Consider the following 26,200-nt stretch of genomic DNA (forward strand, 5'->3'; position numbering starts at 1 on the left):
TCTTTCATGAGAATTGAGTCAGAAGCAAACATAATAACAGACTTGTTGTCACTGAACAAAGTAGAAGAACCAGAAACAGGAAATCCCAACTCTATCAGCAAAAATCGAAGCCCAATTAGTTCACATGTACTAAGGGCTATAGCACAATATTCAACTTCAGTGGAAGAATAAGAAACCACATTTTGTTTCTTACTTTTCCACGAAATAGGATTATCACCATAACAAGTACAAAAACCAGAGGTAGAACTCCTATCTGTAAGAGAACCAGCATAATCAACATTTATAAAACAAGACAAATGCGACTGAGCAGTGGAAGAGTAGAAAAGCCCAAGACCAGGACGTGACTTCAAGTAGCAAAGAATGTGATAAACGACATCAAGATGAGAAGTACGCGGAATATGCATGAACTGACTGACCACACTGACCGCAAAAGACAAGTTTGATCTAGTATTAGTCAAATGAATCAGACGACCTACAAATCTCTGATAAGAAGAAAGATCCGATAAAAGATCACCAGAATCAGCTTGAAGATGATGATTTTAATCCATAGGAGAGGAAGCAGGATGACAACCAAGCATCCAGTGTCCTGAAGAAGATTTAATGTGTATTTACGCTGAGATAACGAAATATCACAGCGAGAGCAGGCCACTTTTATCCCCAAGAAGCACTTGAGTAGACCCAAGTCCTTAACCTCAAAAACACAGCCCAATAGCATCTTAATCTTGTCAATCAGCTGTGCATCATCTCCAATCACAATAATATCATCCACATAAACCAAGACAATGGTACAACGACCATCCACTCCTTGACGAATAAAGCAAGTGTGACCTAAGTAGCATCTAGAAAATCCCATAGATAAAATAACCTCACAAAACTGTTAAAACCAGGCTCTGGGGGACTTCTTCAAGCCATACAGAGATTTAAGGAGATGGTATACCTTCCCAGGATATTCTCCCTAAAGACGAAACCGAGGAAGGTCTTTATAAATAACCTCAGTTAAATCACCATTCAGAAAAGCATTCTTCACATCAAGTTGGTGTAGTGGCCAGGAGTTACATGCTGCTAAAAAGATGAGAAGTCAAACAGTGGAAAGTTTGACAACCGGAACAAACTTGGATCCAAAATCTTTTCCAGGAGTTTGTGTAAACCAGTTAGCAACAAGGCATGCTTTATACCGATCAACAGTCACATCGGCAAGATATTTCAAAATGAAAACTCACTTGCACCCAAAAGTACACTCCCCAGAAGGAAGGGTAATAAGTTCCCATGTATTATTTTTTAACAAAGCCTCCATCTTGATAGTCATAGCTCTAGTCCACTAAGGGTCTCACAAAGCCTTTGATACAGACCAAGGAATCTAAATGGAATCAATGGCTGCAAGGTAGGCCTAATAAAAGGAAAAAAGAACCTGATAAGAAATAAACTAGGTAATAGGATGATCAGTCACATACCCCCGCTTACCTTTGCAATAGCAATAGGCATGTGAGAGTCAGAAATCGAAGGGGTATGTACATGTATGTAGAGATAGGAGAGGTACATGAAACACTGAGTCTAGTAAAATCTTAGATGATAAGGGGATGATACCCTTACTGTGGATGGGTGTAAGAGATCCATCAACAAAGCGAACCTCCGTACGAGTGGTAGGAAAAGTAGACAAAGTAAAATGACTAGGCTCACTGGTCATGTGATCAGAAGCATCAAAATCAATAACCCATGTCAGAGGAGTAAAGCTAGACTGAATAACATTGAAGACAGATGATATACCTAGAGGTGTAGTAACTGAGGCTACTGTTGAGGAGGGGTGAGTATGAGTACGAGTCTTATCCCAAATAATATTGGCAATCTGAGTCTGTAGTTGTTGCAAGTCAATTGTGCCAAGTAAGAAAGGAGGGATCAGTGAGAGGAATGAATGATGACTCCACTATAGCGGCACGAGGAGCAGACTGTCCTAAAAATGGAATGGAAGAAGATCGTATTATCAGATGAGGATAGAGTTAAAAAGCCTTCTCATGACTAGTCTTTCCACAATGACTGCAAATGAGGCCATTCTCTTTACCATGACCACGGCTGCCACAACCACAACTCCCTAATCTCGGGATCCGAGAGTCGAAAAAACTCAAGTTGGCTACTAAAGTCATTTGATCTGTAGCAGGAGTAGAGAGAATATCAGGTGTCTAAGAGGAGACAACATGATGATGGCGCTCATCACATCAATGGCCGCAAATGTCTCAAATAGGAAGGCAAAGGATTAGTGTTAAGAATCTGGGTCCAAAATGTCTCAAACTCAGGATGTAAACCCATAAGAAATTGATATATCTGATGTCAAGAAATCCTCTTAACCACATACCCAGTTATCTCTATAGACAACTCAGTCATAGACTCATAATAGGAGAACTCCCACCAAGACTAAAAAAAAATCAAAGTAATCAGCTACACTCTGAGTCCCTCAGGCAGCCTATGTTATGTCTATAAAACTCATAAATCCTTAAGTCACTCTTAGCATGCGCATATGTCTGAGTGAGAGCTGACCACAAGGATGAGAAAGACTCATGGTACATAAACATGGCATAGATGCGCTACTCCATGGAATTAAATAACCACCCAAGAATAGTGTAGATGTCGAGTTCCCATTATTCAAATTTGGGATCAGTGAGGGGTGACTTGGTAATGGTACTCAAAAGCCATCCGGTTTTCCCTCTACTGCCCAAATAAAGACGCATAGACCGAGACCAGGATTGAAAATTCTGACCATCTAATAGAGAAGTGGTGATATGCTAGGCTGAGAAATTTGCCCCCAAGAGTCGTATTAGAAACCTCAGACTTTGAATTCGTCGTCATTACTTGCTAGGAAAGAAGTGACTTTGGTCTGAAGGGAAATCAGTGTGTAAAAACAAAACACAAGTAGAAGAAGGGCAGCAGAACTGTCGCAGGTCTTCAAAGTAATCAACAAATCAGTCGCAACACATAGGCAGCAGTCCCATTGCTGTTGGCAATCCACACAGCAAGTTAGAAGTTCTACTGTTGTCGCACCTCTTCAAAGAGTCCAGCAACTCTGTCACACACCCCCTCAAGGACAAACAGCCTGTACAAGCAGTCCTACTGTTGTCGCACCCTCACAAGTAGTCTAGAAACTGTATCGCAATCACAAGGACCTACAGCCCTGCCGCAAGCCTGTACAAGCAGTCTTACTGCTGTCACACACTCAAACAGTCCAGAAACTGTATCGCAGACCCTCAAACAGTAGTTATGCTGTTGCAGGTCCTCAAAAACAGCATGTACAAGCAGGCCTGCTGCTGTCGCACCCTCAAACAGCCCAGAAACTGCTATCGCACCCTCAATAATAGCCTGTAAGAGCAGGCCTACTGCTATCGCACCCTCAAACAGTCCAGAAATTGTATCGCAGGCCCTCACACGGCAGTTATGTTGTTGCTGTAGGTATACTCAGACCCCAAGAAACTTATCACAGGCAGTAGGAAGCACTCCTACAAACAGAAACCCTAGTCGTAGGCAAGAAAAATCCACTTATGACAGATAGAAACCCTATCGTAAGGTAGAAGCACACCGCAGAAGATATTATTGCAACATGTGGAGAGAAAAAACAATGATAGAATCCCTATCGCAACATGCAATCAAGGGAAGATGAGCAAGAAAAAAAGCGCTCGAAGGGGAGACCTTCTAACGAAGTTCCTACTAGGTTATTAGGTCTCAAAAAATTCTAGAATTGTTGATGGAGGGAGGAAGAAGAAGAAAAAAGAATAAAGGAGACTTCAAGATCCCACAACCTATAGAGGTGAACCCAAAGGGTTGGATTCTCTAGGCTCTAATACCAAGAAGAATTATGTAAAGCCTCTGTGTGAGAGCTTGGCAAGAATTTATATTAATTAAAAGAGTCAAAAGACAAAAAAACCCTTACAAATAAGAAATAAATAAAAATTATCACTACTAAACAATTATGACTAAAATAACAACAAGATTATTTCCAATAAGTTCTTCATCACAAAAGATCTGCTCTTTTTTGAAACATCTAACCAAATCAAATGTCGAGATCAAGTTGATGGTAAAACAAACAGTCATAATTTTCCTTTTTAAATCTGCAATTCTCTTTTTATATGGATATGAATGTTGGAAGGAGCTGATTTTGAGTAAGAATGGTCTCTATGGGAAGAGATCATCGTTGCAAAATTTACCCTGTCATCTCCTAGTGGACCACATGAATGTGTGTTTTTGTGTGTCAAAGAAAGGTGTATATAACAATTGAAAATAAGTAAAAGAATATAACACTTACAAATCAGACAAGGAAGTTAAATTAGAGAATGTAGAAGGTATTGAGCCATCGAAAGAATTCCCTTGAAGCCTCCTACAAACATGTTTGCAAATTAGATGGTTATTAACTGAGTGAAAATTGATAACTAAGTTGGACGACAAAGTCCTAAAACTATAGAATGCCATAAGGTGTATATGGTCTATGCAACGTTCTTATCATCCATAATGTTCTTCAATTATGCATTCAATGCGAAAGAAAATATCTAGTTAAACTAGTAATGCTTACAGAGCAGTAAGCCTTGTCCAATTCCCTATAAAGTCGGGTATCTTGCCTGTGAGTTGGGTGTCTGACGCCCACCTGATAATCCAAATACGTTTTAAACAAGAAGACTTAGCACAACACATCTCTATTCACTAAAAATGATTCAATTATTGATTAAATAATACAAAATGCTTAAATGTTCCAAATACCCAAAACAAATAAAAGAAAGAGAGAGAGAGAGAGAGAAAGCACGTACATAATCCTCAAGTTTTGTAGGTTAGAAAATGAGGGAGGGATCTCGCCACTCACTCCAGAACTATGAAAGTACCTATCAAAGTAAACGTTGTCAAAGAAATTAATTGTTGATTTTCCAATTTTTATAATAAATAACCATCAAAATTAAATTATCTTAAATTTTTTTTTTTTTTTTTTTGATAGTTAAAATTGATTTCATTAATGAAGGCCAAACCGGCCAAGTAGGACAGTCAAGAGAAAATAAAGTACATGAAGTCAAACACTCGAAATGTTAAAAACCCAATCCCATCTCCTTATGAAATCTTCAAAAACCACCCCTTTAAGCTCCTCATAATATTTTGATCATAAGAAATTAAGGCCCAAGATTGCTATAATAATCCCCGTAACGCTCATATTCTTCTCTTCGAAAATCCTACTACTGCATTCCTTCCACAGGCCCCAACAAATGGCGAAATGAGTTATACTCCTTAATATCCCTTTCACCCCCAAGAAAAAGCTACCAACATGCAGCCACACATCATTATACAAGACAAATAATGATGCATGAGACAAAATCCCATATATATATATGTTGAATAATTTTATTTCTCTTAGGTTTTATACTCTATGTCCTTTTTAGTCTTTTCCTCTTCTCAAACTATATAATCCTTTTAAAGCCTAATTAGGGCTAATTAATCTAGTCAATTTTGTAATGACTTGAAAATCCTAAAATGTATCTCAAGGAAAGAATTTTAGATCCGTGCATTAATTTAAAAGTATGGTATCTTAATTTTTAATAATTGAGGAAAATTAACTTCACCAATAGATTTAAAAGGATCGAGAAACATACTTTAGCCTGTAAGCACGCCGAAATCTGAAGTCGATTGAAAACGTTATCAAATCCTCGAGTTTCGCATTAGATATTTTTCCAATAGGTAAACGACACCTTAGAGATGTAATTTGAGGAAACCGATCATACCATTAGATTCGTGTCGAAAAATCACCCGAAATAGAGTATAAGTTTGTCCAATTCGGCATTCGGGAAAAATAATTCCCAAAATGACAAGTATGTCCCAACTTAAGTTATATAAATATCTAAATTCTATTAGAAAAATCAGATTTTTCTTATTCTCCTCTCCAAACAAATCTCAACCCTCTTCCTTCAATATTTGAAACTCAGATCTACGCCAAACGAGAACGATCCGAGCTTAGGCGCAAGAAGGAAAGTTGTTCCTCTCGCCGAGTTTAGAAAATTCTTCAATTAGATGGAGACTTCATCTCAGTTGGTCTCTACTTTCACTCACTCAGATATCCTTGCATCTGCACACTGTGTTTCCACCACTTCCTCACCATGGTTCATTGATTCTGGTGCCTCAGATAACATGACCGATACGCCTTCTCTATTCAAAACCCATAGTATTTATTCTAGTCATCGCAATGTTCGCCTAGCTGATGGTTTTTTATATCCTATAGCTGGTCAAGGCCATTTTCCTGTTATATCTTCTTTATCCTTAACTACCACACTGAATGTTCAACTTATTGCTAACCTTATCTCTGTTAGCAGCATTAAAAAAAATTTGAATTGCAGTGTAACATTTTATCCCTCTCATTGTGTCTTTCAGGATCTGGGGTCAAAGAAGACGATTGGCACTGGATGTGAAGTGAATGGCTTGTATCTCTTAAACGTACCCATTTCACCTAGTACCCATTCTGCTTCTCAACTTAATAGTAGTAGTCAGTCTAATAAGGCTCTTGTAATGCATTGGCACTTACGCTTAAGTCATATTTCCTTAGGATATTTGAAACACATGTTCCTTGATTTATTTAATAATAACAATTTACTTGATTTTTCTTATTAAACTTGTCAATTAGCTAAACATGTGCATTATCCTATTAGTATGAATACTACTGCACCTGCTATGTTTGACCTAATTCACTTTGATGTGTGGGGTCCTTCCCCTGTCATCCACTTTTAGTTTTCGCTATTTTGTCTTGTTCATTGATGACCACAATCGTACCATTTGAATCTATCTTATGAAATACAAGAGTGAAGTATATGTGATCTTCAAGAAATTTCTCGCTATGGTTCATACCCAGTTTAATTGTACCGTCAAAACCTTCCGTTCTGATCATGGTACTGAATACACCTATAGTGAGATCTTGAAAATTTGCTTAAAGTCTGACATTGAGCATCAAATGTCCAATGTTAGGACCCCTCAGCAGAATGGTCGATCAGAACGAAAAAATCGCCATATTCTAGAGTTAGCCCGTGCCCTCTCTATTAGCATGAACATGGCACAATCCTATTGGCCCAATGCAGTTCTTACTGTTGTTTATCTTATTAATCGGACCCCCTCCCGAGTTCTTCAGTTTGCCACGCCCTTCTCTCAACTCTATCCAGATAGTTTGATCAAGAATTTACGGTCTTAGGGTCAAGTTTAGTATGAGTTTGGGTGGGTCTGCTTTGTTTAAATTCTTGAACAAACTCGTACTAAACTTGACCTTAAGGTCGTAAAATGTATATTTTTGGGTAATTCCTCTACCCAAAAAGGATACCATTGTTACCATCCTTCTTCTCGACGGTGTCTCATATCTCGAGATGTTTCTTTTTTTTAACATACCCCATACTCCAATGGGTCCATTAGCATTCAATCTAAGTAGTTTCCACTAGATTCCCTTGATGATCCCTCTCTTGTTTATTACCTTTTCCCATGCATGTTCCTCTTTCTCCATCCCCTGTCAGTTTGTCACCTCCTCCACTGCAGGTTTTCTCTCAACGGCCACACATTATTACCATTACTCCTATGCCAGACCAGCTCACCTCCAACTCCGCCTCTTTCTGTCCCCTGTGATGATCGTCCTATTGCCACTCGTAAGGGTAAGTGCACTTGTACTTATCCCATTTCTAATTATATATCTGATTCTATCATCTCACCCTCCTATCGGAGTTTCCCTTCTTCTATTTCCCTTGTTTCTATTTCTAATACTGTTGCAAATGCTATTATCCATTCTGAGTGGCGAGTAGCTGTCACGCCATGAAATCCCAACACGAATCCCTATGATTCATCGGTTAGAATCTCGAGGTGTGAGGTAATCAATCACACAATCTGACAGAACATTCATAAATAATAATACTTATGAAAAGAAAATATACGCAGTGGAATAAACATTTAACTAACATCTATACGAGAGTCTAGAGTAAGCAGAAGAAATCGACAAACACTGATATAAGTCAAGATCTTTAATCTCATAATTCATCAGGTTACAAAAATTTCTAAACTAACATGTTTCTTATCTACAACCAAAAACCGCTAGGATCCTCTACTAGTCTTCAAAGACATGGCGGCGGCAAGACATCAATTTGATCCTCCTCGAGGACCTCCTCAAAAGACTCCTCAAAGAACGGTTCTTCAAAAGTTGAATAATCTGAAAGGGGAAGGATAGGGTGAGTAACAGGGGAATGTTACTCAGCAGGATGAACGCCGTTCTAACAACGAGTCATACATGCACGAGTAATCAGTTGAACAGTTAAATAATGTAAGTTTTTCATAATGTAACATACGATAAATGTCTAAGCATATTCAATAAACAGTTAAATAATTTCAACCTATCATTTTTATCATTTAAAGTAACCTATGCATCTTTCAAATAAAAACATCCATCAAACATCACAAAATAAGAAAAGTTACATAATAAGAACACGGTGGTGTATTCGATAAGAGAGCAGAGGAACACGCCGATATAAACGCCTCGGCTATGGCAATATGATATTCCAAACTTAACCTCCGATGTGGAATCCCATCGTTATAAATCTGATTTTGTGGCCGGTCTAGCATACCACGGTTGGATAACCATTTATCCAGCTCAGACTGGCCGTTGACCAAGAACCCAATACTGAGTTCAACTAACGGTGAGGTCGACCGTTTGACGACTACAGACTAAAAGTGATCACTAACTAGCCCAGGAGACCCCTCGCGTCGAAGCCTATCAAGAGGCAATGCATGTGAACCCTGCCTAGCTCTACACTATACAAAGACCGCCTTTACACACAACGTTCCCCACGAAATAAGTAGGAGAAATTCCCAGATTTCATAAGCTGTAATATGCTCTAAGGTATCCCATACTACCGAAGAGCATATGACATCTAGTGTTATCCTAGATTGACTCGCCGCTTCCGGATATACAGCAACGCATCACTTTTATGGGTTTTCTACAAACCTTTACTGGTAAACAAAATAATTTATTTTATATATAATATATCATTTCTTTTAATCGAAAATACAAACAAAATCTGGTAGTGCCCTCCAGTGACAGTTATCTGTCATTTCCATCCATCAACCATCTCATTCCTCTATCTATCTATCACGTTTTACGTGGCATGGCCACTACGTAGAACTGGAGGCACTGTCCCATCAATCAGTCAAGAACATATGTTCTCTCTATCCATCCATCGATTAAATCAATCAATTTATCATCTAATTTCCTACATATCTATTAAAGTAATTTTACTTTTAAAGTAATTCGAAATCCATAAAGCATCAACCAATTCCATTCGATGGTTTTGGTTGAGTCGAGAGACTCGAAAACAAAGATAAAACCATAAGACATAAAAGCTGGAAATCTATGAAAATTTAACTAAGTGTTGAAAAAATGATTTTTCAAAGTCGAAATTGAAAACGAACTATTTATTTATTTATTAAAGAACTTAAAGTAATACTTAATTGTTTTTAATGAAATAAATGTAGGAAATGGGTATACATACTATATGGAAGCAACACAAAACAAATTAAAACCAAACTCAACATTCGGATACTTTTCCGAATTGCGATTTTTCGTCGAAACTCGACCAAAATCGATCCAAATATCATATTAACTATAAAATGATTATATTACATCAAATGAACTAAAATCAATCATAAATAAGCATGCAAACATGATTCAAATTGTTCAAATATGTATAAACTTAATGAAATAATCAGTTTATCAACAATCATATGGATTTTCTATGAAATTATCGCATAACTAGAAGGTAGAAGGGAAGGCAACCTACATCAAGCTATTTTCAACGGTTGAACGGAGTTTAAAATCGCCTCCGGCCAATCTTCAAATTTTTCTTCCGGCGAAAATCGGATTTCTTTGCATCCACGCGTAACTCTCGGCGAGAGGAACAACTTTCCTTCTTGCGCCTAAGCTCGGATCGTTCTCGTTTAGTGTAGATCTGAGTTTCAAATATTGAAGGAAAAGGGTTGAGATTTGTTTGGAAATGAGAATAAGAAAAATCTGATTTTTCTAATAGAATTTAGATATTTATATAACTTAAGTTGGGACATACTTGTCATTTTGATAATTGTTTTTCCCGAATGTCGAATTGGACAAACTTATACTCTATTTCGGGTGATTTTTCGACACGAATATAATGGTATGATCGGTTTCCTCAAATTACGTCTCTAAGGTGTCGTTTACCTATTGGAAAAATATCTAATGCGAAACTCGAGAATTTGATAACTTTTTCAATTGACGTCAAATTTAGGTGTGCTTACAGGCTAAAGTATGTTTCTCGATCCTTCTAAATCTATTGGTGAGGTTAACTTTCCTCAAATATTAAAAATTAAGAATCTATACTTTTAAATAAATGTAAGGATCTAAAATTCTTTCCTTGAGATACATTTTAGGATTTTCAAGTCATTACAGTAGCTATGATTGATGAGTTGAGTGCTCTTAAAAAATTCAGACTTGGGAACTTATTCCTCTTCCACCTGGGAGGAAAGCTGTGGGATGTCGCTGGGTTTTCACCCTTAAGCATAATCATGATGGTTCTATTGCTCGTTATAAGGCACGTCTGGTGGCAAAGGGTTATGCTCAGACTTATGGGATTGATTATCATGAGCCATTTGCTACGGTTGCCAAGATGATCACCATTTGAGTTCTCTTTTCTATTGCTGCTATCAGAGAGTTGCCTCTCTTTCAGTTAGATGTCAATAATGCATTTCTCAATAGTGCTCCTCAGGAAGAAGTCTATATGGTCTAACCTCTTAGGTTTCTCACATCTGTTTCTCCTGCACATGTCTGTCGTCTTCGTCGTTCTCTTATGGACTGAAGCAATCTCACTGCGCATGGTCTGAGCACTTTATTAAAGTTATGCATCAATTTGATTTCCATCAGAGTTCTGCTGATCACACCCTTTTCTTACATCACTTCCAAGGCAAAACTATCACTCTGATTGTTTGTGGATGATATTGTTCTTACTGGAGATGATAATGCTGGCATTACCGAGGTAAAAACTTACTTAGGACGTCAATTTGAGATTAAGGACCTTGGGCATCTTCGCTATTTTCTAGGTATTGAGTTTGCACGGTCCCATTCCGGTATATTTATTTCTCAGCATAAGTATATCCTTGATTTATTTAGTGACTCAAGTCAGCTTGGTTCTCGTCCCGTTGATACTTCTATTGAGCAGAATCACAGGTTGGCTGATTCTGAAGGGGAATGTTTGTAGGATCTTGGCTAGTATCAGCATTTTGTGGGAAAATTGATTTATTTGTCTAAGACTCGTCCTGACATTGCCTATGTTGTTAGTGTTGTAAGTCAGTTTATGCACTCGCCTCGAACATCTCATCTTACTACTGTCTATCGTATTCTTAGATATCTTAAGGGTTGTCCTGGTCGAGGTATTTTATTCAGTAATCATGGTCATCTTTGCGTTGAGGCATGGACAGATGCAAATTATGTTGGTTCAGTGACTGATAGACAGTCCACTTCTAGGTATTGTACTAAAGTTGGTGGCAACTTGGTGCAGTAAGAAGCAAGATGTGGTTCCTCGGTCCAGTGTTGAGTCAAAATACAGAGCTATAACACTTGGAGTGTGTGAGTTGTTGTGGCTCAAGACCTTACTAGCTAATTTGTGTCTTCCCATGACAGCCCATTTCTCACTATATTGTAATAATAAATTAGCTATTAACATAGTAGCAAATCCGGTTTAGCATGACAAAACGAACCATATCAAAATTGATCGTCATTTCATTAGAGAAAATATTGTTTCTAGGCAGATTTGTACTCTCTTTGTTCCTATATCTCAAAAACTCGTTGATATTCTTACTAAAGCTGTTAACAAAACCGCCTTTGAAGGTGTCTTTTCCAAGTTGGGCGTTGTTGATATCCACGCACCAACTTGAGGAGGAGTGCGTTTCTATTAGGTTTTTTAGTCTGTGTCATTTTTAGTCTTTTCCTCTTTTCAAACTATGTAATCCTTTTAAAGCCTAATTAGGACTAATTAATCTAATCAATTTTAATCCTCTCAATTCAACTATATATATGATATGGTAGACTCATATTCAAATATTTGACCATATATCATTTAATATTAACTGCATGTTGAATAGTTTGTCAGAGATGTTTGTCTATAAATCACACATGGGTGTATTTTGAAAGGAGGGGGCCTACTACCTAATGGATCTCCCTAAAGTAGATCTCTTAGCTAAAAATTTAAATACTCAAATAATTTAAACTAATATTTATATTGTAATTGTTTGGAACCACATTCAATTACAAAACTTTTAATCCAATAAAAAATTATTTAAGCCAATTATTACAAATTGACCCTATTTAAAAAATAGGATTAAGGTTTGTCAACCTACACTTTTTTATGAGAAAGCAAGTTGGTGGTTAATAATTAGTAAGTGAAGATGACGATGGGTTTTGAACCCAAGTCATGGTATCAACACTCAAACTTTATCCAACTTAGCAAGTTGACACCTTCAATTTGTCGACCTACTTAATCAGCTATAAAGATGAACTCACCCACAATGCTGAAAATTTGCAAAACTAGTGAAATATGGAGTTCAAAATGTAGTTGTTTGTGAGCCGCCCATTAATAGTCTCATTGTTGATTATTGTTATATGTGTAAGGTGAGCGGTGAGTCAATGGATCATCTCCTCATCCATTGTAAATTAGTGTCTCGTGTTTGGTCTCATTTCATTTCGTTGTTTAAGATTGTGTGATGTCAACTTCGTTCGATTATTTCTTTTTTGCAATGTTAGAGATCCTCATCCTTTTCTAGCAGAGAAAAGCTTCTTTGGAAGTTCATTGTTTTCACTGTTTGTTGGGGCTTACGGCCAGAAAGGAATGGCCAGATTTTTAAGGGAAGGATAGCTTGCCTCAAGATTTGATTATAAGCATTTTTGGTTTAGTGTTCTTTTTGTGTTAGGCAGTTCAAAGGGTTGCTTTTTCAGGATTTTTAATTCAGATGGGATCTTATTTGTAGTGACAAAGCTTATCTTGTATTTTCTTCTTGAGGACCTTTTTTTCCTCTTTATCAATAAAATTCGCATTCATAGAAAAAAAAAATAGTGAGTTTGTCCGGGTTACATCGTTTCATATGAGTCAAATTGTTTTAAAATTATAAATATATATGTAGACACCTCATTTTTGTACTCGCCTGATTAGTCAACTCATCAACCTGATTGCAACGGTTCCCAATGATGGATGAATGGTCCAATGCTCTATTTTGTTGATAGATATGTTTCAAAATTCGGATGAGGTATCTCAAACTAACAAAACTGTAGAAACCACGCTACGCTAGGAAAATAAAATCCCAAAAATATAGAAATCATCATTTTTCAGACAAAAAGAAGCTTTATGATAAAAATCACTGAAATAACGATTAAATTACCAAAATACCCCTAACATCAAAACATCCTTAGAGCCCCCCTTATGCTTAGGAAAACCATTTCGAATACATAAAATAACAAAATGAAACCAAATAAATCATTTCACCAATTTTCACCAAATTTGACAAAATTACGAAAATGCCCCTCAGAGGGTTCACAATCGTTTCATGCAAAAAATTCATAATTGACACAAACCCATAATCCCATTGAATTCTTTACGAAAAACCAATTCCAAAACATCTCGGAACATCGAAAAACGACTTGAAACGCAAAAGTTCTCTCCAGGGGCAAAATAATAATTTTTCAATTTTAAAAATTTTAAATTTCGAAATTAATAAATAAAACATTAATTAACGTAAAGTGAAACCTTAATAAAATTAATTTAAAAATCTAAACCAAGAAAATTAATCAATCAAGCCCTCAGGCAAAATTGTTGATGGTTGCCCACTTATTTAAGTGGAGCCCCCTTGATATTTATTAAAAGACCATTCCATCTGGGAGTCCAAATAATTTAAGATATAATTAAGGGGTTCTCCACAAAACTTAAAAATATATTCTTTCATTGTACACAAGATTAAAAAAAAAAACCTAATTTAAAAGACCAAGTCAATCTCATAAGACTTAGGTCAAAACCCTAATTAAAACTTAATCTAAAGAAACATAATCAATCAAGTAAGACTTAAGTCAAAACCCTAATTAAACAACATTATCTTATCTAAAAGGAGACCTAATCAAACCCTAATTCTTTCAAAAAAATCTATAAATAGGAGCCTCCACAACCTAATTTCGAAGTCAAAGAAAACCTCAGGAAAAGTAGGTCAAAAGGTCTCCCTATCCTTCTCCAAACCCTGATTTTGAAGTCCTAACCCGTTACCTATCATCCAAACCCAAGTTTTTTGCTTAAAAACACCCAAAAATCCATCCAAAATCAGGAAACACTCAGATATAAGAAGAAGACACTTCATCTTGGAGATCAAAAGCAGATCCAGTGACGAAAACAAAGTAAGAAATCTCATACGAGAAGTCTTTCCGCCAGCTCTGAGGGAATAAATCATTGCAATCATCTAGGTATACCTTTTTTTTTTTTTTTTTTTTTTTTTTTTTTTTTTTTTTTTATTATTATTTAAGGTCTTTTAGCAATGTAACCCTTTTTTTTGGGAATTAGTAGAGACCGGCGTTTTTCGGGCGGGGTTGGTGCCTCACACCTTCCAACCCCGTAACGTGATCCCCAAACCAATCTCTTTTTTATTCATAGATTAGTTACTCTCATCTATTTAGAGTCAATATTTTGGGTTCCTAGACCGTAATAACTAGGTGGCGACTCCCTAACCTCAAAATCAAAAGCAGATCCGCACACCCATCAGATCGAGGACACTTTCAATATATAGGGTAGCATTCTTTTGCCAAAATCCTAACCAAGGTGTTTTGTCCTATATGGGCTAAAAGTTTTGGAATGAGCTGAGTTTTTGTGAGGATGATCTCTATGGTGAGGAGACCATCCTCACAAAAAATCATCCCATTCTGAAATTTGTAACCCTAATTTATAAGTTGAATAATCGTGAACCGTCAATTTTTAAACATTAGTTTGTAACCATTTTTCAGGAGGTTAGAAGTTTCAAAATGGGTTGATTTTTAGTAAGGATGATCTCCTCACCATATATATATATATATATGGGTAGCGTTCAATGGCTAACTTTTTGGCCAAAACATTTTTCAAAACATGAGTTAGAAGTTTTGGAATGGGCTGATTTTTGGTGAGGATGATCTCTACGGTGAGGAGATCTTCCTCACCAAAAATCAGCCCATTCCAAAACTTCTAACCCATGTTTACAAGTTGAAAATCGTGGACCGTCCATCTTTTGTAAACTATTTTTGATGGGGTTAGAAGTTTTGGAATGGGCTGATTTTGGTGATGATGATCTCCTCACCGTAGAGATCATCCTCACCCAAAATCAGCCCATTCCAAAACTTCTAACTCATGTTTTGAAAAATGTTTTGCCAAAAAGTTAGCCATTGAACGGGACCCTATATATCCCATTCAGCAACAAACATTTTGGCAAAACATTTTTCAAAACATGGGTTAGAGGTTTTGGAATGGGCTGATTTTGGTGAGGACGATCTCTACGGTGAGGAGATCATCCTCACCAAAAATCAGCCCATTCCAAAACTTCTAGCCCCATGTTTACAAGTTGAAAAATCGTGGACCGTCCATTTTTTGTAAAACCATTTTTGATGGGTTAGAAGTTTTGGAATGGGCTGATTTTGGTGATGATGATCTCCTCATCGTAGAGATCATCCTCACCAAAAATCAGCCCATTCCAAAACCTCTAACCCATGTTTTGAAAAATGTTTTGCCAAATGTTTGTTGCTGAACATTTCCCTATATATATATATTATAGAGTGGACTAGTGGATCAATCACAAAATATTTTTTTAGATAGATAACAGATATTTAAATCATTAAAAAATAATTATTTCATACAAAATACAAAAACATACAAAACCCAATTCACTCGGCCAAGTTTTAAAAATATTGGACGAGTCATCTTGATCTCTGATGAGTTTTTAAACCGTGGGGAGGATGGGGAATTAACAAGTTATGGTCCCGGTCTCTAAGATCGGGTTCTGTTATTTGTAGTTATTATGCTTAAAAAGGTTTATTGTACTTAATTTGTACTTCTTATACACTTATTGTACTTATTTTGCAATTAGTGTACTTAAGATGGATGTGAATTTTTCTAAAATTATTTGTTAATATTATTTTATTAATGGGATCCAAAAAAAGTATTTCAAAATATAGTATCTACCTTAAGAGGCTAAAAATATCAAATGTTGCCGTATTCTGTGCGTAATGAGCATTCTAATCATTTTGCCAAAATCTAACAATTGGAAATTGTTTTAACAAATGATAATTTCAGCTTATGTACACATTGCAACACTTTCCAACATAGTTTAATAAATGGTAAGATACCAAATCATGTTTCTCAAACCGATCAACTATTTTTCTTGTGTAGTTCTTCCAATCACACAAAAGCTCCTCTAATGAACATTTTAACTCCAGTTACGATTTTCTACCATTTGCAAAAAGGTTAACTCTGTTAGATAAATTCCTCTTTTTTATGTAGGAAATTGAGGTAGAGTTTCTAGGGATTTTATTTCCTACTAAAAATCATTGGAAAAATTCCCAACTTTTACAGAATTTACAACACTATTTGGAAGGAAGAGACCATAAAAAGGTCAATAATTAAATTTAGACTTACAGTTGTTCCAACTTTCTCAAATTCCCAAGCTCTAAAGGGAGTGAACCTGAGAAGTTGTTTGCAGTAAAAGACCTACAAAAGAAAAAAAAATTGGATAAAGTCATCATAATAAACACGGATTGACTATTAACTACAACTTTGACATTCCAGAACATGATGAGGGATTATATGGTCATGCATGTTATGGTTCACAAACTATCCAAAAGGCAGCTTATTAATCATAGTCTAGTTTCCAAGCATTGGTTGATCACTAACTGCTAATATTCCATGCAAACTTCCAGCTAATATATGACTTGCACTAGAATCATTCAAATTGCAAAAACCAAAATATTTCAACAAAAATAAAAAATAGAAAAACCAAAAAAGGTAGAATTAGGTATGGCTTACAGTGACATTAGATCTTTAAGGTTTCCAAGTTCCTTGGGAACTTTTCCGGACAATGCATTAGAGCCAACAGTCCTAATGACATTTAGAAAAATAGAACAGTTAGTAAATGAGAAATGTTATATGTATATGGGTCAGGATCAGGAGAACCTTATTTTGACCACCTCCTTGACAACCACTTGTCCACTGGGCTGATTTTTGTGAGGATGATCTTTATGGTGAGGAGATCCTCCTAAAAAGATCAGCACATTCTAAAACTTCTAACCCAATCAAAGTGATTTACAAGTTGAAGAATCACGGACCGTCAATGTGTACTGTTGAATTGTAAATCGCTTTTGATGGGGTTAGAAGTTTCAGATGGGCTGATTTTTTTTTGTGAGGATGGTCTCCTTACTGTAGAGATCATCCTCACAAAAAATCAGCCGAAACTTCTAACCCATATAGGACAATGGTTTTCAAAGGATATTGTCAAAATAAGGTTGTCTCTTGATCCCAACGCTACATATATATGAGTTTTAGATTAAAAATAAAAGGGAAGCAAACATACAAATACAACATGCGAGTTAAACGGCCAATGAATGCAGGAAAGGGACCTGTCAAGTAATTTCGAGCCAAATTCCTGCAAGAAATAGAGGGGGGAAAAACAAGTACTAATATTTAATCTTTTTTTTTTTTTTTTTTTTAAAAGGAGTTATTTAAAATGTGAACATTGCAATGGTTGTATGGTTTCCAAGAATATGTAAGTATCATTGTGAATGTGTAGAAGAGTATTCTTACAAATTGGTGAGGAACGTCAAATTCGTGAGCTCTTCTGGAATTGTTCCAACTATGTCCAATCCACTTAATTTCCTTTGAAAGAAGAAGATGGAAATATAGACAAATATAACAATGAATAGGGGATCGGACTTGATTGTACAAGTAATATCGTCTCAAACCAGTCAAACCCTTTAAAATCGGTTTAAATAGACTTTAAAAATGTAAATTTATATTTAAATAATAGTCTCTATTGTATGCGGGACTAATAAATCAATCACAAAATATCATTTCTATAGAATAAAAATATTTAAATTCTTAAAAGTTGATTTATTTATACTAGTGGGTAGCATGTGTGTTTGCACATGATTTACAAAATTAATAGCGTATAAGGTTAGAACTATATTGATAATTATTTTTATTTTTTTTATAGAAATTTTAGATAGATAATCTAGCTTACTAAGGTATTGTGTAATTTAATTTAATAAAAAGACACTTTTATAATATTAAAAACAATAAGTAACATGGATTTGCTCCTACATTACTCACCCTTGTATCATTGTAATGCAAGAGCATTTTTGTAATTTAAAAATATTAACTAATGTGGATTTAAGTCAGTATTACTCACCCTTCTTTCATTATAATAGTAACTAGTAGGTCGCATGTGTGTTTGCACGTTACTTAAAAAAGTTAGTACTTATGTACGGTTAGAATTATTTCATAATGAAATTAACATATTGTTTAGACATTTGAAATAGATAGTATTGCTTTATAACGTGTTGTGTCACTTATTATAATGCAAGAGAATTATCATTTTAAATTTTTATTAATATGCATTTACATCAGCAATCTCACCTAAGTGTAATTTTTCAATTTTTTAAAATATTAATTAATGTGGAATTGTGTCTACAATAATCACCCTTCTCCTGTTATAATGTTAAAAATAAAGATGTTTACATATATAGGGTCATGTTCGGCACCCTGCTATTTACCCTACGTTTTGCCCTACGTGTTTTGTCCTAAATGGGTTAGAAGTTTTGGAATGGGCTGATTTTTGGTGAGGATGATCTCTATGGTGAGGAGATCATCCTCATCCAAAAATCAGCCCATTCTGAAACTTCTAACTCCATCATAAGTGGTTTACAAAAAATGGACAGTCCACGATCCTTCAACTTGTAAACATGGGGCTGAAGTATCATCCTCACCAAAAATCAGCCCATTCCAAAACTTCTAATCCATGTAGAACAAAACACGTAGGGCAAATAGTAGGATGCCGAACATTTCCCCTATATATATATATAGATATATATCCCTCCACAGTGGTGAATATTTGAGATGCGCCCTATGTTTTCAAACTGATGACATGAACCCCTTGACCTTGTTCTAAATACCCTATCCTTGCAAATACCCTATCTTCAACCTGTAGCCAAAAAACCTTGATTTTTCTTCCCAAAACCCATCATCTTCCAGCTCTTCAATATCTATCATAAATTTCCTTTAATCTATATATTCAACCTTATCTTCAATCCATTGTTTTCCTTTGTAGAAAATCCTTGATTCTACCCAAAATTCCATCTTTTTCCACTGTCCCAAAAGTTCCATCTTGCCTTTAAGTTTGAAGGTTGAAGTTGTTACGATCCTTTCATAGTTATAGTTAGATTCCTATCTTTTAGGAGTTTGTTTTGCAATAGGAGTTCATTTTTCAGAGTTTTTTTTTTTTTTTTTTGCAATAGATTCAGTTTACAATAATAATCCACAGTATGGATGGATAGAGCTGTTAGGATTCTATAGATCAGATCTTCTTCTTTATAAAATTGTACATATGACGAGAATTTCAGCAATAATATTACTTTTTTAGATAATTTAGTCAATAAATTTTGGATAGGTTGTATCACTTTGGTATCAGGGCATTTCTATCCTCTTGCATCCATGGAGAGAGAGGACATTCAGGTTGAGGTCAACTGAATCTGACTTCGTTGCTGAGGATACTTCTGCAACATCGTTGGAAATTTCATTGAATGCAATGATTGGTACTCAACGACCGGAAACTACGCGTTTAACTGGATTTATAAAAAAAAAAAATGTCCCATCACAATGTTGGTTGACTTTGGCTCATCCCACAATTTCCTTCATCAAAATATTGCAAGGAGGTGTGGTTTTTCAATAAGCCACTCAAACCCTATTAATGTCACTGTCGCCAATGGTACTGTTGTGCAGAATCCAGGCTCCCTTGACTCTCCAAGGTCACACACTTATCGGTGACTTCTATATTATTCATGTTTGTGGCTATGATGTGGTCCTTGGAACTGAGTGGCTCCGATCCCTTGGTATTATCAATTGGAATTTCAGTAGGTTAACCATGCAATTTTGCCAAAGCGATTCTCTAATCCAACTTATCGGTTCCGTCTCTCATTTCGACACAGTTCAACACACCAAAAAATTTCATCGATTATTTTATGCAACAAAAACAAGGCTTCTTTATATACCTTATGCACACGATTCCTGATTTGACATCTATTCATGATCCATCTATTATTTCATTAATTGAGAAATTCGTTGATGTGTTCGCGGTACCTATAGGATTGCCCCAGTCTCGTTCTCATGAGTCATGACGATCGCATTTCTTTGTTACGTGGCAGCGCTCCAACCAGTGTCAGACCCTATTGGTATTCCTGCTTCCAAAAGAACGAAATTGAACAGTTGATTTGAAAAATGTGAGATTCTAGCATCACCCAACCTAGCATGAGCACGTTCTCCTTTTCCAGTTTTATTGGTGAAAAAGAAGGATGGTACATGGAGCAATTATGTTGATAATCATGCCTTAAATAGTATTGCGATCAAGGATCGTTATCCCATTCCTGTCATCGATGAGCTTCATGATAAGCTTCAATGCTCCAGCCACGTTTTAGAGTCTCATGAACAAAGTTTTTCTCCCTTTTCTCCATAATTTTTTTTCATTTTTTTTTTATGACAATCTTGTTTATAGCTCCTACCTTAATGATCATCTGAAGCACTTTTCTTTATTTCTACACTCTCTTCGGGAACATAAGCTCAATGCTAAAAAATCAAGATGCATATTTGCTAGTTCCTCTGTAGAGTATTTGGGTCATATTATTTCTGCTAATATAGGTCGACCCTTCTGAGATTAATTGTATGGTTAATTGGTCAAAACCTACTTCTTTGAAGGCTCTATCAAGGAGTCATCTCAGTATATCTATCTATGATAAGGAGATATTGGCTATCATATTTGCAGTTTCTAAGTGGCGACCTTATTTGTTAGGGCAAAATTTCAAAATTCTGACAGATCATAGGACCATTAAATACTTTTTGGAGCAACGTTTGATCACCATGGATCAACAGAAATGACTTTCCAAATTTTTAAGGTATGACTATGAGATAGTCTATCATCAAGGAAAGGAAAACAACGTTACTGATGCACTTTCTTGCAAAGGAGAGCTTGTTGAGCTCCATATTTTATCTATTCCAATTTTCTCTGCAATTTTAGTAATATCCAAGTCTTGTTTACTAGATCTTGATTTTAGTATCATTATTAAAAAGTTAAAGAACAATCCATCATTTGTTCATTCTTATGCGTTGATAAGGATATTCTCAAATACAAGGGGCAGGTCATGCTACTGGCATCTTCTCCATGGTATACGAAAAATCTTACAGGAGTTTCATGCATCCCCAATAGGTGGACATTCCAGATTTTTACCGACATAGAATAGGATCTCTATGAATTTTTATTGGCGATGAATGAAGCATGCTATTAAAAATTTTGTGGCAGAATGTGAGGTTTGCCAACACATTAAGTCTGAAGCAGTGGCCCCTCCTGAATTGTTATAGGCCCTACCCACTCCCTCAGAAGTTTGGACTGATATTTTGTAGATGGCCTTCCTCATGAAAGCCATAAAACTTCAATAATGGAGGTTGATGATCATTTTAGTAAGGCCACACATTTTTCTCCACTTTCTCATCCTTATACAGCCTATGTTGTAACAGTTTTGTTTGTGTGAGACTTCGTCAAATTACATTGCGTGCCTAGATCTATTGTCAGTGGTAGGAACCCAATATTTATAAGCCAATTTTGTGATTCTTATTTTGATCTCAAAGGCACTCAATTATGTTGAAGCACCGCTAATCACCCGCAATCTGATGGAAAGACAAAAGTTGTCAATAGGTCACTTGAACAATACCTTAGGTGATTTGCTTGACATCATCCTCATTACAGACGAAATGGCTTCCTTGGGCGGAGTTTTGGTATGACACGGTTTTCTCAAGATGACACCTTTTCAAGTTGCATATGGGCAACCACCTCCATGTATTGAAGCTTATATTCTTGGATCAACTAATGTTCATACAGACAATTTGGCACTTTGTGATCGTGACAAACATTTTAAGTTTCTCGAAGATAACCTACATTTGGCCTCAATCTCGCACGAAGCTCCAAGCATCAGACTAAATGAGAATTTGATATTGGTGATTGGGTTTTCCTTAAGTTACAACCCTATCGTCAAAGGTCCTTGGATGTTAAGGGTCCCCACGAATTGGCTCCACGTTATTATGATCATTTCGAGTTCTTGCTCATATAGCCAAGGTGGCCTACAAACTTGACTTCATTTGAAAGAGAAAAATTGGTGATTTGGAACCGTCCTCTACCACCTTGCCCCCAGTTTCTAATCTTGGATCTACGATCTAGTCAACTAGCAAAATCTTGGATCGCAGAATTTTCAACACAATAACCAAGTTGTCACCAAAGTACTCGCTCAATAGAAAGGGCAATTAGAGGAGGATGCCACATGGGAGTCGTATCACGAATTTACTATTCGCTTTCTATCCTTTGTGACTTGAGGACAAGTCGAATTGAAGCAGGCGACATTGTCACAATCCTTTCATAACTATAGTTAGATTCCAATCTTTTAGGAGTTTAGTTTTCAGATTTTGTTTTGCAATAAGTTTAGTTTACAATAATAATCCACCCTATGGATGGACAGAGTTAGGATTCTTTAGATCAAATCTTTTTTCTATATAAAACATGTACATACTAAGAGAATTTCATCAAGAATGTTACTTTTTTCGATAATTTAGTCGATAAAGTTAGATAGGTTGTAACAGAAGCAGATAGAATTGTAAGGTTGAAGAGGAACCAACAAAAAAAATTATCACGCAATTAGAGGTTTAAGATGACTGATTTTGAGAAGAAAGATGTATGTTACTAAAGGTTGAAGATGGGGCATTAACATCACTTCCTATTAGTCCATCAAAGAAGATCAAGTTCAAGGTGGCATGTCATCAGTTTGAACACTCAAGGGTACCTCAAATATTAAACAAAACATGGAAGAGTCTCTTAATTACCCAGTAAAAAAACTTCGTTTACCCATCCCACGAAAATCAATCAAATATCATTAACATTAAAATAGGGCTGCAGAAGATCAACTGAAAAATGAGAGAGAGAAAAAAAAAAAAAAAAAAAAAGCCCATGTTAAAGGCACCCCAATTCTTAGTAAGGGCACCCACGGGACTTATTTTTATGATTTGAGCACACTCAATGTTTGGTCAATGTCAACATAAGCCAAAAAATCTTTTGGAGGCATGTCCACATGCCTCCTTCAATGTCTACATGAATGTGTCGACCTAGGTGGGGTGCTCTAATCAAGGTAAAACTTAAGTTTTCAATAATTCGTTGGCACCCTTATTAATATAAGGTGGGCCCGCCTCTAACCGCAGCAAAAAAAAAATGACTAAATCAATTCAAGTGATGAGAGATAAAAAAAATAAAAAGAATATTGAACATTTTGGGGGAAAGATTAAAATATATATATATATATATATATATATAGATAGATAGATATATGAAAAGATCAAAAGGGGAGATTTCTTTCTTACAATTCGATAATGTTGCAAGTGTTGTTGAAAGAACAATCGCATTTAATGGCAGGATTGACTTCGTTGCTGTCGATGCTTGATGTGTCTGTAGCGCTACCACTGCACAAATCTCCGCTTATGTTCCACTGTTTTGGAGCCGAAATTCCCCAATGTTCAAATATCCTATTTAAAGCTCTCGCTACATTTACATATTATATATTAAGCGCACGTCCCATTCCATACCAATATGTACAAACAATGATATCTCTAGTCACTCCTTCATTGTATTAAATTAATAATGGAAAAAAAATTATAACTTATCTTTAACAAAACTAAATATTAATTTATGAGTCAGGTTCGGCAGCCAACGTTAGGGAGACAACACGGAACCAACGCATTTGTCCTATATGGCTTAAAAGTTTCAAATTGGGCTGATTTTTTGTGAGGATGATCTCTATGATGAGGAGATCATCCTCACAAAAAATCAACCCAATCTGAAACTTCTAACCCCATCAACAGTGGTTAGAATTTGCTCCCCAAAGTCGACTGTTGAACCTAACCCATATATATGTATATAGATGGGTTCATATATACTCAAAATACCATCTAACACCACACATAGAGCATAAAATTTTATGAAAAGCTCGGTCCAGACTTTACATTATCTTTCGGTCCATGCAACTTTTTCTTGAAACTCTAATCAAAATCCTTTGAATTTTAAGCCTAAGGTTGCCAAGGGGTCGGTTCCGATTTAGTTGCTAAAGGTATTTAGAACAAAACCAATATATTTTTCAGTTCCGGTTCTTGTCGATTTTGATTCCAATTCTAAAATAAGTGGAACCAAGACCCCCAAAAGATGTAGATACCCGTTAGTTCTGATTCTTAAGAATCAAATGAGAAAAAAAAAATATTTCGAATCAACTTAATTACAATTTGATTTTTTCACAAATTAAAATTTATTTTCTTAAATAAATAATAAACTCTTAGAAGAGATTACCCATTTTAAGCTCTAATACATGGTTTATATGAAAATTTTGAAGAGCTCTTATGTAAAATGTATTAATTTTAAAATGTTCAAAAAAAAATCTTAAAGCATCCATAATATGAAAATGACAAAATAAATTGGTTCTGGGTACCCATTGAATAGAACCTAACAGCTCTAATTCCTATTGATTCGGTTCCATTTGAAACACAACTCTAATCGGTTCCAATAAAAAGGAAATTAGAAGAAAGTAGCATGTGAAAGCCCACAAAGTTGACACTGACTTTTAGGAAGAAACTTTGTGAATTCAAACTATGTCCCAAGTTTATTGGTCATTGACTTGTTTATGCGTCCACACTAGTTTTACAAAAGTAAACTAATCATACATAATTGAAAATAGAATGACTCCATGTGAAATGGATTCTTAGGAAATCTAATCCTACCAAACTCTTGTTTCTTTTCCACATAACATGTTTTAAAAATTGAATTGGCATTATTTATTTTATGAAAAGTGATCACTCACAAAAACAAGTGGTTCACCAATTAAACCAATTTTCTAAATATTGACTTTTGCAAATAATAATTTGAATTGTTAAAAAAAAAAAAAATTAAGTTTTAGAAAATTTTACCATGACAGTATACATACCAAAATATTCAATAAATCACATTTTCTTTTTTAATGTTGTGGCAATTTTTTTATTTTTTTATTTTTAAATGGAAAGGTAATCTTTCATTTCATTGACTTAATCGATTGGTCCATAATTAGAAAAATTATGTGTCTATGCATCCCATTCCCCATCGATAAGATGGTCAAAAGTCAAGATATGAGGAGATGCATATAAAAATATCCATCTAAATGGTATGTGAATCTCGAGGACATCAGTGGTTTAACAAAACTAAGTATGCCCAACAAAGATCAAGCCCTTCTCTGTGGGCCCGCCAAGATTTGCTTCCCAGATTAAAATCATGCCCAAAACATCATAATCGGACGGATGTCCATGAAAAACACTTGAAAGAGAGAGAGAGGTACCTTGTGATGGGTCTGTAGTAGTTTGAGCTTGAGATCTCTGAAGTAGGCATAAGAGATGAACAACAGACCATAAAAAGATGGCAAACACGTAGGCTCTCGACATGAAACTAATTATTGTTTCTTAAACCAAAGAAAACACCTCAAATCTTTAGATGGATTTCAAGTTGCAGAGACAAATGGGTCTGAAATGGGAAGAAGAAGTAGAAGAAAGTAAACAAACACAAGGCCATCTTTTTTAGATGGATTGTTGAATTATATATTATTATTTGTTTGGTGTCGCATAGCATGCGATTATTATCAAAAAAGAGTCCACATACCTCTAGTGGGTACGTGGATCCCACCATAAAATAAAATATATATTTTCCTTCGGAAAAAGAAAAGATTTGAAAATGTTGATATTTCTTTACAATTATTATTATGAGAGAGAGAGAGTGAGAGGGGGAGAGCGAGGCGGAATACAAGTTGTTCAAATTTTAAAAAAAAAATGCTTCCACCTTGACA

General features: G+C 35.6%; 1 protein-coding gene across 3 annotated transcripts in view; it reads right to left on the bottom strand.

Moving 5' to 3' along the window:
* The window catches only part of LOC147388127 (putative LRR receptor-like serine/threonine-protein kinase At1g56140), a 78,561-nt gene extending 52,606 nt beyond the window's left edge, over positions 1–25,955 (bottom strand). Inside the window, exons 1-9 of one of the 3 annotated variants that reach the window (XM_086421785.1) lie at positions 25,700–25,955; positions 23,709–23,886; positions 17,847–17,918; positions 17,617–17,688; positions 17,073–17,144; positions 16,686–16,757; positions 4,782–4,853; positions 4,550–4,621; positions 4,286–4,357 (exon numbers count right to left, since the gene is read on the bottom strand). In XM_086421785.1, the coding sequence (XP_086277911.1) occupies positions 4,286–4,357; positions 4,550–4,621; positions 4,782–4,853; positions 16,686–16,757; positions 17,073–17,144; positions 17,617–17,688; positions 17,847–17,918; positions 23,709–23,886; positions 25,700–25,802 (785 nt within the window). In that variant the 5' untranslated portion in view covers positions 25,803–25,955. The remainder of the gene's footprint in view (positions 1–4,285; positions 4,358–4,549; positions 4,622–4,781; positions 4,854–16,685; positions 16,758–17,072; positions 17,145–17,616; positions 17,689–17,846; positions 17,919–23,708; positions 23,887–25,699) is intronic. The other 2 variants (XM_086421786.1, XM_086421787.1) reach the window with 2 other exon arrangements.
* Positions 25,956–26,200: the final 245 nt, after the last annotated feature.

This window comes from Akebia trifoliata, chromosome 13 (assembly GCF_017979445.1).
Source record: "Akebia trifoliata isolate Shusen 1 chromosome 13, ASM1797944v1, whole genome shotgun sequence".
NCBI classification, from domain to species: Eukaryota; Viridiplantae; Streptophyta; class Magnoliopsida; order Ranunculales; family Lardizabalaceae; genus Akebia; species Akebia trifoliata.